This window comes from Dipodomys merriami, unplaced genomic scaffold (genome assembly GCF_024711535.1).
Source record: "Dipodomys merriami isolate MVZ:Mamm:240054 unplaced genomic scaffold, mDipMer1.0.p SCAF_416, whole genome shotgun sequence".
Taxonomy (NCBI): domain Eukaryota; kingdom Metazoa; phylum Chordata; class Mammalia; order Rodentia; family Heteromyidae; genus Dipodomys; species Dipodomys merriami.
Genome location: NW_027205782.1, coordinates 331,821 through 344,308, shown reverse-complemented (window position 1 = coordinate 344,308; position 12,488 = coordinate 331,821). Strand labels below are relative to the sequence as shown.

At 36.8% G+C, this 12,488-nt stretch overlaps 1 protein-coding gene across 2 annotated transcripts in view; it reads right to left on the bottom strand.

Moving 5' to 3' along the window:
- The window catches only part of LOC138807208 (DNA mismatch repair protein Msh3-like), a 173,953-nt gene that overhangs the window by 70,220 nt on the left and 91,245 nt on the right, over positions 1-12,488 (bottom strand). For both annotated transcript variants that reach the window (XM_069992792.1, XM_069992793.1), the window contains exons 17-18: positions 11,864-11,980; positions 2,494-2,601 (exon numbers count right to left, since the gene is read on the bottom strand). In XM_069992792.1, coding sequence (XP_069848893.1) covers positions 2,494-2,601; positions 11,864-11,980 — 225 coding nt within the window. The remainder of the gene's footprint in view (positions 1-2,493; positions 2,602-11,863; positions 11,981-12,488) is intronic.

Below are 12,488 nucleotides of genomic sequence, written 5' to 3'. Positions count from 1 at the left end.
TATATACTTCAAGAGGCCAAAAGAGCAAGAAGAATACATGACTATAGAATCTAAGACCAAACTTGCTCTCAAAATGTTGTTTTAAATTTGATGAGTCTAGAAATCAATCATATAGTTAGTTGTACTGTGATTAAATGAAGAATATATTTTTACTCTTCAGACAGACTTTGGTGAAAATATACCTCAAAACAAATTCTTATATTTTTTTAGGAAAGGGACACAAAGGCCCAATACCTATGTGCATCTGATCATATAAAATAATATTTATCAAAAAGTTCTCCAGGAAATAGAAATGAGGTTTTTTTCCTTTGTTGCTGTTTTTGTTTTTGTTTCCTTTTGTCTTGTTTGTTCATTTATCTGTCTTTGGAGGGGTAAGTAAGGTGCAGAAATGGTAGGACAAAGAGTAAACAAATGCAGCAGTGATACCAGACACTATGCTGAAAATGAACTATATAACTTGTGGGGAGAACGAGAGGGAAAACTGGGAGAGAACAAGGGAAGGGGTGGCATTGCTCAAAAGAAAGTGTACTCTTTATCTGACTTATGTAACTGTAATCTCTCAGTACCTTATCTTTACAATAACATTTTTTTTGGGGGGTGGCGGGAGAGAAGGGCAGTCATAGGGCTTGAAATCTGGGCCTGGCGCTGTCCCTGAGCTCTTCGGCTCAAGGCAAGCACTCTAACACTTGAGCCACAGCAACACTTCTGGTTTTTCTGGTGGTTAATTGGAGATAAGAATCTCACAGACTTTCCTGCCCAAGCTGGCTCTGAGCTATGATCCTCAGATCTCAGCCTCCTTAGTAGTGAGGATTACAGGTGTGAGCCACCGACATCCAGCACAATAACCATTTTAAAATGCAATAAAAAAAATTCCTAGAACTTGAAGATTCAATCTTAGCAATGCAAACCTTACTTCTCACATTGCTACATATGAAGACATCTAAGGATACATGACTACTTAGTGACAAAAGATGGGTTAAAAATTTATTATTATATCACATGTAAAGTATGTATGACTGTAAAAGGGATTATCAATATGTAGGCAAGTAGATAAATAGACAGACAGACAGATAGATTACTTCATTGTACATATAGATGTCCATGCACATATGTACATTAAAAAAACCTTACTTGGAAAAAAGTCCAGGAAATGGAAACAAGATGGTTGTTCATTGTTAAAAAATTTATTAAAACAAGCAAGCAAACAACTTTACTTGCTATGAGGGAGCCAACTACATGATCATACAAATGTCCAGCAGCACCTATGGCAGAAGGCCACTTAAGAAGCATCAGGAGAGAGACACCATGTAGAAATTAATTTTTCAATAGGGAGAACTTTATCTAAACACACACTAAGTGCAAAGGCTGTAGCCAATTCTCTGCCTCACTCAAAAACAGACCTCATGAGAGAAAGTTCACTTTACAAGTCTTATACCCCCAGAAAGAAGTCCTACTAACACAACACACACACACACACACACACACACACACACACACACACACACACACACACACACACACACACACACACACACACACACACACACACACACACACACACACACACACACACTCTGAAGCTTCTGGGAGGTAGACAATGTGTTCAAAGATTAGAGCTACAATTTAGAGTTAGTTCCATTTCAAACTAACGCCTTTAATGAAAAGAAGAATGAACCATGCTGGAATGCTTAGAAGCTAGTATCATTAAGTGAGTGAGGTGTGGTGGTACTCCTTGTAATCCAGTGCTCAGGAGGATAAAGCAGAAGAACCATGAGTTTGAGGCCAGCCTAAGCTATAGAGTGTGACTCTGTCTCATAATAGTGGAAAAAATTTGGTCTCTCAACAAAAGGAGGGACAGAAAAGATCACAGCAATCTATCCCTTTCCTTCAGTCCTTTGTTATTAAATTTTTGTTAATCAAACTTTTATGATTATAAAGTTAAACATGGAGTGTCTACATTAAAGTTAAAATGAGTGCCTATACTTTACAAAAATGTTACCCATGTAAATTTTAATATGTAACATTTAAAGCCAGGCACTGGGGACTCACACCTGTAATCCTAGCTACTTAAAAAGCTGAGATCTGAGGACTGCAATTCAAAGCCAGACAAGGTAGAAAAGTCCCCATAAGACTCTTGCCTCCAAATAACACTGAAAGTGGCACTGTGGCCCAAAGTCATAGAGCACTAGCCTTGAGCAAAATTGCTCAGGAACAGTGCCCAAGCCCTGAGTTCAAGCCCTATGACCAACAATAAATAAATAAATAAATAAATAAATAAATAAATAAATAAATAAATAAATAAATAAATATTTTAAATAAAATATTTGTTCCAAAAGTCATACTAAACAAAGCTACAGATGTATGACATTCAGCTTTACCATAAGTCTTACATATTTGTAATATTTTATAGTGAAGATACTAAAAGTAAGTGGATTAACATTAACATTTCATCTACAGCAACAATAAAGATGGCAATATAGAAAAACATATTACCTGCAGTAATTGCCTTGCTTTGCAACCTTGGCCAGGGAGAAGATGCAGTCAAGAGTTGCTAGGTGATGTACTGCTTTACACAAAGACTGATAATGTTCACTGAAATTCCTACAGAAACAACAACAACAAAAGGAGAAAGTTCATTTCTGAGACCTATAAAAGTTATCCAATAAAGAATTGCTTTACTAGCTAGTCTAAATACAAACAAAACAAGCAGGCATACATCACAGGTAAGAGAGGAGAGAACAGATTACTGAGGCTTCTTTCTGCTTGGCCTGGGAGAGTTACATGGATCTAAAACAGCAACTACATAAAGATGTCTACCTATTTATACTATATTACCTATATATACTATATTACACTATATTTATTGTACATCTTATCATATTTCAGCTTAAACATTTGAAATGAAAAATCAATTTCCTTCAGCTCCAATAACATTATGATCTACTCAGATGGATCATCTTCCCTAGATGCTCATTATTTACTGCGCAAACCTGGAACACTAGTTTCAACTCCTCTCACACTAAACTGGAAGCTTCTAGAAGGCTAAGCTCATGTCTGTCTAAATCACTTATCTCTTCAGCCCTAATGTCCAGTTCGGATTGCTAACAGAGAAAAGACATTATAATAAATGGTTGTTAAAGGTAGAAAAGAAAAAAAAATCCCTTTTCAGCTATCTTCAGGAATTTTGTTAATAATGTATATAATAATTTAATTTTACATTTATTTTTAAAAAGATAATAGCAATTGCCTCAAATCCTTGTCTGGTTAAAACTATAACATAGGTGGTTCAGTGGTAGAGCGCTTGCCTTGCATGCATGAGGCCCTGGGCTCGATTCCTCAGCACCACATAAGCAAAAAGAAAAAAAGCCAGAAGTGGCGCTGTGGCTCAAGTGGTAGAGTGCTAGCCTTGAGCTGAAGAGCTGAGGGACGGCGCCTAGGCCCAGAGTTCAGGCCCCACGACCGGACCCAAAAAACAAACAAAAAAAACAAAAACAAAAAAACTATAATGTGGAAAAAAATCTCAGAAGGCTTATAGTCAAAGACTTATTTAGGAAAAGTATAAATATGGATACAGGTGTTTTTATCATTTCTTACATTTCTGCCAAAATTATCCTGTTATGTCATACCATTACGTCAACATGTATAATGTTCCATTTGTGGAATGTACATAATGTTCATAATGATCAATTTTGGATGGCTGAGATGTACCTAATTTTACTATAAAAACAGTACAGAATTTGATTTTTTTAGTGCCCCAAATAAAATACCTTTTTTGGTTTTTTTCTTTTGTGAAAATACCGTACAGAGGTGTTACAATTACATGGGCAAGGTAATGAGTACATTTCTTATCAAGCACTGTTGCCTCCTCCTTTGTTTCCCTTTCCCATCCCCTCCCATCTCCCCTTCCCCACCCCCCTACTCTCCCACCCAGGGCCAAAGTTGTAAAGTTCATTTTCGACATAACGACTTATACATCTCATAGTTGCAATGGGTCCACCTGTATCCCTGTTTAAACAATTTGTTTTTTCCCTTCCCCTCCACAAATTATACCAACATCAAATACAGTGAGAACAGGGGTTATACCGTGGGGCCGGGGGGGGGGGTGCATACAAAGCAACAAAGAAATCATCTTATAAATATGTTTGAAACAATCTCAAGAAAGAAAAAACATTTGAGTCCTTATCTTAGGGTAAAATACCTTTTTAAGTAAAGAGAAAATATATAAGCTTAAATCCTCACAATTACTATGTGCTCACAAGAGATTAAGAGATTTGGCAAATTTTGAATAATTTAATGTCATAAATTATTCAAAAACTGGGAAATGATGGTTAATAATAACTCAGTTAAAGTATGAACATGGTCCAAGAGAAATGCCAAAATAAAATCAGCATCACTATACAGAAATGAGGGACAAAGGGCTAACAAATGCAGCATGGTACTCACTAGACACTATGTTGAAAATGAACTATATAACTTGTGGGTGAGGACAGAAGGGAAAATTAGGGAAGCAAAGGAAGAGGTGACATTGTCCCAAAAAATGTAATCATTACCTGGCTTCTGTAACTGTATCCTCTCTGTATATCACCTTTACAAAAACAATAAGCAACACAAGAATAAAAAAAAAATCAGTACTTACTAACCAGACCTTATGAAGGAGGCACACCTATGTTATTTCTTTTTTTTTTGGTTTGGGGGGGAGGTCTGGTTGTGGGGCCTGAACTCTGGGCCTGGGCGCTGTCCCTCAGCTCTTCAGCTCAAGGCTAGCACTCTACCACTTGAGCCACAGCGCCACTTCTGGCGTTTTTCTTTTTGCTTATGTGGTGCTGAGGAATCGAACACAGGGCCTCATGCATGTAAGGCAAGTGCTCTACCACTAAGCCACCTTCCCAGCCCAACCTATATTATTTCTTTGTAACCCATCATTACCCTTAATTTTACAAATGAATTTCAGAAAAATATTATGCTAAAAATCACACAACTATTAAAGAACAGAACCAAGATTCAAACTACCCCTTTTGGCTGGGTTGGAGTGGGGGGTGGGGGGGTGGGCAGCAGCTGGAAAGGGTAATAGGGTTTGCTAAGGATCAAACTCAGGGCCTCACAATTGCTAGACAAAGGCTTTAACACTACAATATATTCTCAGCTCATCCCTAAGCGATACCATTTCTATCTCCACACCTAATGGTGCAAATCTAAGAAGCTCTGACTAGCACTTTTTCTATTTTTGTGCATAGATGTAATAAATTAGAAATAAGATGGATTGCCTGTTTTCTACATAAAATCCTAGCCTTGCAGAGATAATGCCTTACAGTGAAAGATATATAGGAAGGGAAGGCAGTGAAAAACCCTCTTTTAAAATTTATTTCGGTGTTAAGACAGGCACTGGTGGCTCACACCTGTAACCCTAGCTACTCAGGAGGCGGTTCAAAGCCAGCCAGGCAGGATAATCTGTTAAACTCTTATCTCCAATTAACTACCAGAAAACCAGAAGTGGCAAAGTGGCACTGTGGCTCAAGTGGTAGAATGCTTGCCTTGAGCTGAAGAGCTGAGGGACAGCGCCCAGGCCCAGAGTTCAGGCCCTATGACTGGACCCAAAAAAAAAAACAAAAAGAAGAAATAACATAGGTGTGCCTCCTTCATAATGTCTGGTTAGTAAGTACTGATTTTTTTTTGTTTTTTATTGTTGTGTTGCTTATTGATTTTATAAAGGTGATATACAGAGGGGTTACAGTTACAGAAGTCAGGTAATGATTACATTTTTTGGGACAATGTCACCTCTTCCCTTGCTTCCCTAATTTTTCCTTCTGTCCTCACCCACAAGTTATATAGTTCATTTTCAACATAGTGTCTAGTGAGTACCGTGCGGCATTTGTTAGCCCTTTGTCCCTCATTTCTGTATAGTGATGCTGATTTTATTTTGGCATTTCTCTTGGACCATGTTCACACTTAACTGAGTTATTATTAACCATCATTTCCCAGTTTTTGAATAATTTATGACATTAAATTATTTAAAAATTTGCCAAATCTCTTGTAAGCACATAAGTAATTGTGAAGATTTAAGCTTAGTTATATATTTTTCTCTTTACTTAAAAAGGTATTTTACCCTAAGCTAAGGACTCAAATGCTTTTTCTTTCTTGAGATTGTTTCAAACATATTTATAAGATGATTTCTTTGTTGCTTTGTATGTCCCCCCCGCCCCACAGTATAACCCCTGTTTTCACTGTATTTGATGTTGGTATAATTTGTGGAGGGGAAGGGAAAAAACAAATTGTTTAAACAGGGATACAGGTAGACCCATTGCAACAATGAGATGTACAAGTCGTTATGTCGAAAATGAACTTTACATCTTTGGCGGGAGAGGGGGGGGGAGTAGGGGGGTAGGGAGGGGGAAGATGGGAAGAGATGGGAAAGGGAAACAAAGGAGGAGGCAACAGTGCTTGATAAGAAATGTACTCACTCTCTTGCCCATGTAATTGTAACCCCTCTGTATGGTATTTTCACAATAAAAAAAAGAAAAGAAACAAAAAACAAAAAAGGTATTTTATTTGGGGCACTAAAAAATCAAATTCTGTACTCTTTGTAGTAAAATTAGGTACATCTCAGCCATCCAAAATTGATCATTATGAACATTATGTACATTCCACAAATGGAACATTATACATGTTGTTGTAATGATATGACATAATAGGATAATTTTGGCAGAAATGTAAGAAATGATAAAAAAACACCTGTATCCATATTTATACAGGCCCACTACGGACAAATAAAAAAATCTGTGTTAATGGTGTCAATTCTAGAAATATTGAGTTTTATTCTATTTGCTGAAACAAAAACCTTGTAGGGCTTCCTACTTTGAAAACAATCAGGGTAAGTTACTGCAATGATAAGTGAGTCCTCTGTAACTTATCTTTGATTTAAAAGAAAAACATATTCTTGAACTTTTCTAGTATTATCAGGGTAAAACATTCTACGTAAATGACATTTTCCAAATACCAGAAACAATATTTTAAGCGAGATTCTTTTTTGTGTTAACTATCTGTGATGTGGAAAGTATATACATAGTACACTTCATATTTCATTGAATACAACATAATGACTTAACTTATCTACTTTTCAGCACAACAAGCTGCATGACATCCACTAAGAGGGTAAGAATCTGGGCAAATCCCCAACACACAGTGGATACACCCCTAGCATCAGCTGAACATTCTTTAGATACTACCTTAAAAATGCTTCCTAGCCAGGTGCCCCTGTCTTTAATCCTAACTATTCAAGAAGTTGAGATCTGAGGACTGCGGTTTGAAGCCAGCCTGAGCAGGAAAGTCCAAGAGACTCTTATTTCCAATCAACCACCAAAGAGTCAGAAGTGGAACTATAGCTCAAGTGGTAGAACACTAGCCTTGACCAAAACTGCTTAGGGAGGGTGCCCAGGCCCTGAGTTCAAGCCCCAGAATCAGCACATGGATGCAAAAGCACACGTGCACACACATACACTCACACCCCAAAAAGCACTTGACATATGCAGAGTGACCAGGCCTTTCCTGTTCTGGTTTAATTTAAATCTAACCTACCTGTATTTTTCTGTCCTAATTCATATGGCTTTATCCTGGTACCCTTTTTTTGCCAGAGGGCAGTCATATCTGATGTTCTGCTTTGCTTCTATGAATGTGAGTGTAAATGCATTTGGGCACTAAAAAAAGGTCACTTTTTTCTTACTCTCAGTCCCTCCTTCTCAGATTCTGTCCAGGCCACCAAGACATGAGGTTAAGGTTGACAGTTTTAGATGATCTTCTGATTTTCAGGATAGAAATGAGTAATTTTCATTCATTTTTGGTGATTACCATTTTAGTTAATTAAAAAAAAGCAGGGAGGGCTAGGTAATGATTTGGATATAGACAGTAACATTCTCTCTCATATCATTCAGTCAAGTAAGACGTGTGAATAAACAACAAAAAAAAAAAACCTACCAAAATCTTAAAATCATCAAAATTCTTTAAAAAGTCTTCTTTAACCTCTTGATGTTTGCCTAAGCTCCTACATCTGCCAAACTACAAAAAGATTAAATATACTTAGAAACACAAGTAGCTGTGCCAAGAATATAGTTTAAGTGGTAGAATGCCCATTAGTAAGTACAGTCCTAAGGTGCGGGAGAAGGAGGAAGAGAGGAGGAGGAGGAGGAAGAGAAGGAGGAGAAGGAGGGAGAGGTGAGGGAAAAAGAGAAAAAAAGATGAGGAGGGAGAAAAGGAGAGAAAGAAAGTAGTAGGGAGAGGGGGAGAGGAAAGGGGACACAGAGAAGAAGAAAGAGGAGAGAAGAGAGGAGGGGAGAAGAGAGGAGAAGAAGGAAGGGCAGAGGAGGGGAGGGGAGAGAAAAAGAGGGAAGGGGAAGCTGACAAGTGAGCAATACAGATAATCAGAAAAACCTACTAAATCATGACAACTTGCAACCTAGTGACTATGTCATCAAGACTATGCCATCAACTAACTTGAGGCTGAAGTCAAAGTTCAACAATTTCTGCTCAAAAGAGATTGTTGGGTTCAAGGGAAGCAGATAAAGACATTTGGGTACCAAAAAGCTGCTAAGATGACCAGAGTTGACATCAAATGTTACTCAATGATACAGGAGGTTAATAAAGAATGGAAAACACTTACTGTATTTGCAACTACATTTCTTTTTTCTTTTGTGAAAATACCGTACAGAGGGGTTACAATTACATGGGCAAGATAATGAGTACATTTCTTATCAAGCATTGTTGCCTCCTCCTTTGTTTCCCCTTACCATCCTTTCCCATCTCCCACCCCCTCACCCACCCCCATCCTCCCACCCCCTCAGCCAAAGTTGTAAAGTTCGTTTTCGACATAACGACTTCACATCTCATTGTTGCAATGAGTCCACCTGTATCCTTGTTTCAACATTTTTTTTTCCATTCTCCTCCATGAAGTATACCAACATCAAATACAGTGAAAGCAGGGGTTATACCGTGGGGGAGGGACATACAAAGCAACAAAGAAATCATCTTATAAATATGTTAGACACAATAGCAAGAAAGAAAAAAATTTGAGTCCTTAACTTGGGGTTCATTTCGCTTAACATCAACTTATCTGACCATTTCTGCTTGTCTCACACATATACTAGATATTGCAAATAAGGGAAACCATGGGACCTATGTTTCTTTGAGCCTGGCTAAGATATTATTATTTGTAAGATATTATTATGCAATTTTAAAAGTATTTGCAAGTGAGATTATTGCTCAATGTTGACAGTCTATCTTTTAGAATACTAGAGACAAATGTTTTGAGAAAGAATTTCATTCACAGCAGTTTATTCTTGAAATTTTTGAAAGATTTTGATCAAAAGCAGCATGACTAATACACAGCAATTAGTACCCCAGTGAGGGAAAAATACCCTTGTATGGCTAGTATTCAGTCTATACAAGTGGACCATCAAGTTTAGGGAAGTTAATCTCCCCCCCCCTCCTCTCCCTCCCTACCCCCACCCTGGTCTTGGGGCCTGAACTCTGGTGCTGTCCCTGAGCTCTTCAGTTCAAGGCTAGTGCTCTACCACCTGATCAACAACGCTTGATCACTTCCGGTTTTCTAGCAGCTTACTGGAGATAAAAGTCTCACAGACTTTCCTGCCCCAGCTGACTTTGAACCATGATCCTCAGATCTCAGCCTCCTGAGTAGCTAGGATTACAGGTGTGAGCTACCGGCGTCTGGCATTAATCATCTTTTCTTTTTCTCTTTACTATTATTATTTTTTTATTTTATTTTATTGTAAGGGTGCTGTACAGAGGGGTTACAGTTACATGAGGAAGGTAATAAGTATATTTCTTGTGGAACATTGTTACCTCCTCCTACTATCCCTTCCCTCCCCCATCTCTTCCCCTTCCTCCCCCCACCCACGAAGTTGTAAAGTTCATTTCCAAAATAGTGTCTTGTGAGTGTCATTGTTTGAATGGATCATCCTGTGTCTTTGTTTCAGCATTTTGTTATTCCCCTTCCCCTCTTACCCTGCATCCTGTATGTACATTTATCTAATCCTCTTCTTATGACATCATATTTGTACCATCTGGCACCTCCATAAACAGTATACATAATAATGAATGCTGCTTTCAAGTGGGTTCTAAATACAAGTGCTCTAGCTATATTGCAGTCAACATTCTTTTTCTAAATTAAACACTTTATTGTTTTTCTTTTATTTTAAATTATTTAGTTATTATCTTTGAGACAGGGGGTCTTGTTACATATTCCAGACTAGCCTTGAGATTACAATCCTCCTGCCTCAGTCTCCCAAGTTCAGGACTATAGGCATGCTCCATCATGCCTGACCTTTATTTTTTCATTTTCAAAAAATTTTACATATATTTATGTATGTGTGTATATGTATTTTTACCTATATAATCTAATATATATTATATATAGGAAATACAAATTTTTTAACTAAAATTTTCTTAGATGAGATAAGGGCATTGAAGTTATATAGAAAAATGTCCTTAATTTTAGAAAATGTATGTTTCACTTTTGGGGACAAAGTACTATAAGGTCTAAAATCCCAAATGGTCCAGAAATGAAAGTCTGTATTTATATAGTATATGTGTGTATGAGTATGTATATGTACATGCATGTATGGCATATGTATAAACACATATCTATTTTTGCCTTATGTTTGTGTATGTCTGTGTATGTAGAACTATATATACAAATACATAATGGGAGATACAAAACAAATGCAGCAAAAAGTTAACATGTGCTACATCTAGATGAAAGGTGTATAAATGGCCATCTCAATTTTCAACCTGTCCCTCAGTGGATGAATGGATCAAAAAAATGTGGTCTATGTATACAATGGAATTTTATGCTTCCACCAGAAAGAATGACCTCGCCCCATTTATAAGAATATGGATAGACTTGGAAAAAATCATATCAAATGAAATAAGACAGACCCAAAGAAACATAGGCTGCCTGGTTTCCTTCATACGTAATAATTAGTAAATGTCTAGGATAATCCTAGCAAAGAATCACAATAGTTCATTAGCTATGTACATATGATCTTATAAAATAATGCTAATTGAAATGAACTACAAGATATGGAAACAGAAGGTTTTCTTTTTTCATAGTGTACTGTATGCAGTTATTTCTTTTTTCTTTAGTTTTTTACTTTCCCTTTGGTTTACCCCCTGTTGTCACTGTGTTTGTTTTCAGTACCCTTTGTGTAGTACATAAGTTTATCTGATTTGGGGATGGGAAGGGGAATCACAGAAAAGATGGTGAGACAAAGGACAAAAGATGAATCAATGCAACAGTCACACTCAGAAGACATTATGTTGCAAATGAACGTTACAACTTTGGTGGGGAGTGAGTTGGGAGAGAGGGATAGCATTGTAGAATGAGAGAGGGAAACAATGTTCAACAAGAATTGTACTCATTTCCTTATTTATGTAACTGTAACCCTTTACAATAATAAATAAATAAATAAAAACCCAGGAGGCAAATAGGATAAATAAAGAAATAAAATTAAATAGAGATAATTAAAACACAACTAATCTATACTTGCTCAACTCTGAGACATTAATACTTCAATAAGAAAGTTAACTTCAAGGCATAATTCCAAAAAGTGGACTCTACTAGATACCACTAAAAGAAAATGTTGGTACATTGACAATAATATACATTTTGTTGTCTCATTAAAGACAAGACAAGCATACATTTCAATGGATTAGAAATAAAATCCAAGAACACAAGTATTCAACTATTTGACAGCAGGTCATAAGCAGTAATCTCTACTTTTCTTTTTGATGGAAAGATTTTCCGGTCTATTTCTCATAGCAAAAAGTCAGATTATATTTTTCATTGTGAACTCACTCTAGAAAATCAAGCCATTCAGCACTGCAGTCAAGGACTAGCTGCTCCCGGAGCTGATTCAGATGTCTGTAATTTTCTACAATAAAAGGAGAGTGAAAGCGGCTCACGGCTTTTGTGCTAGGAGGAAAAAAAAAAAAAACAACTTAAGTAGGAAATCAAGGTTATAAGACTCAGTAATGCCATCACTTCAGGAAATTAAAGTCATTACTTATTATTCATTGATGAGCCTTGAACATAACTAGCTATAAACTGAGAACATTCTTCAATCATGATCCTGAGCTACTGATGATGAATATGGTTTTGTTCAGAAAGCTTTTTAATTCATTTCAAATTATACCCATATGGTAAAGTCAGAGTTCAGAGTTTGTATTTCATAGGCAAAGGTTTTCTTTTATCTTTAACTTATGCTAAATGAAAACTCCTGCTTAAAAAATAGACCGAAACAGATACAACAAAATAAGGTGTAGCAAAGCTGGGAGGACACACTGGTGAAGCTCATATTGTTCTTGATATTTTACACGTTTATGTTTGGCGGATTTCAGGGAATAAAAAAAAAACTAGCACAAAGAACAATGATCCATGAATTCAAGAACCAAATTAAGAAGAGAATTCTGCAGGGCTTAGT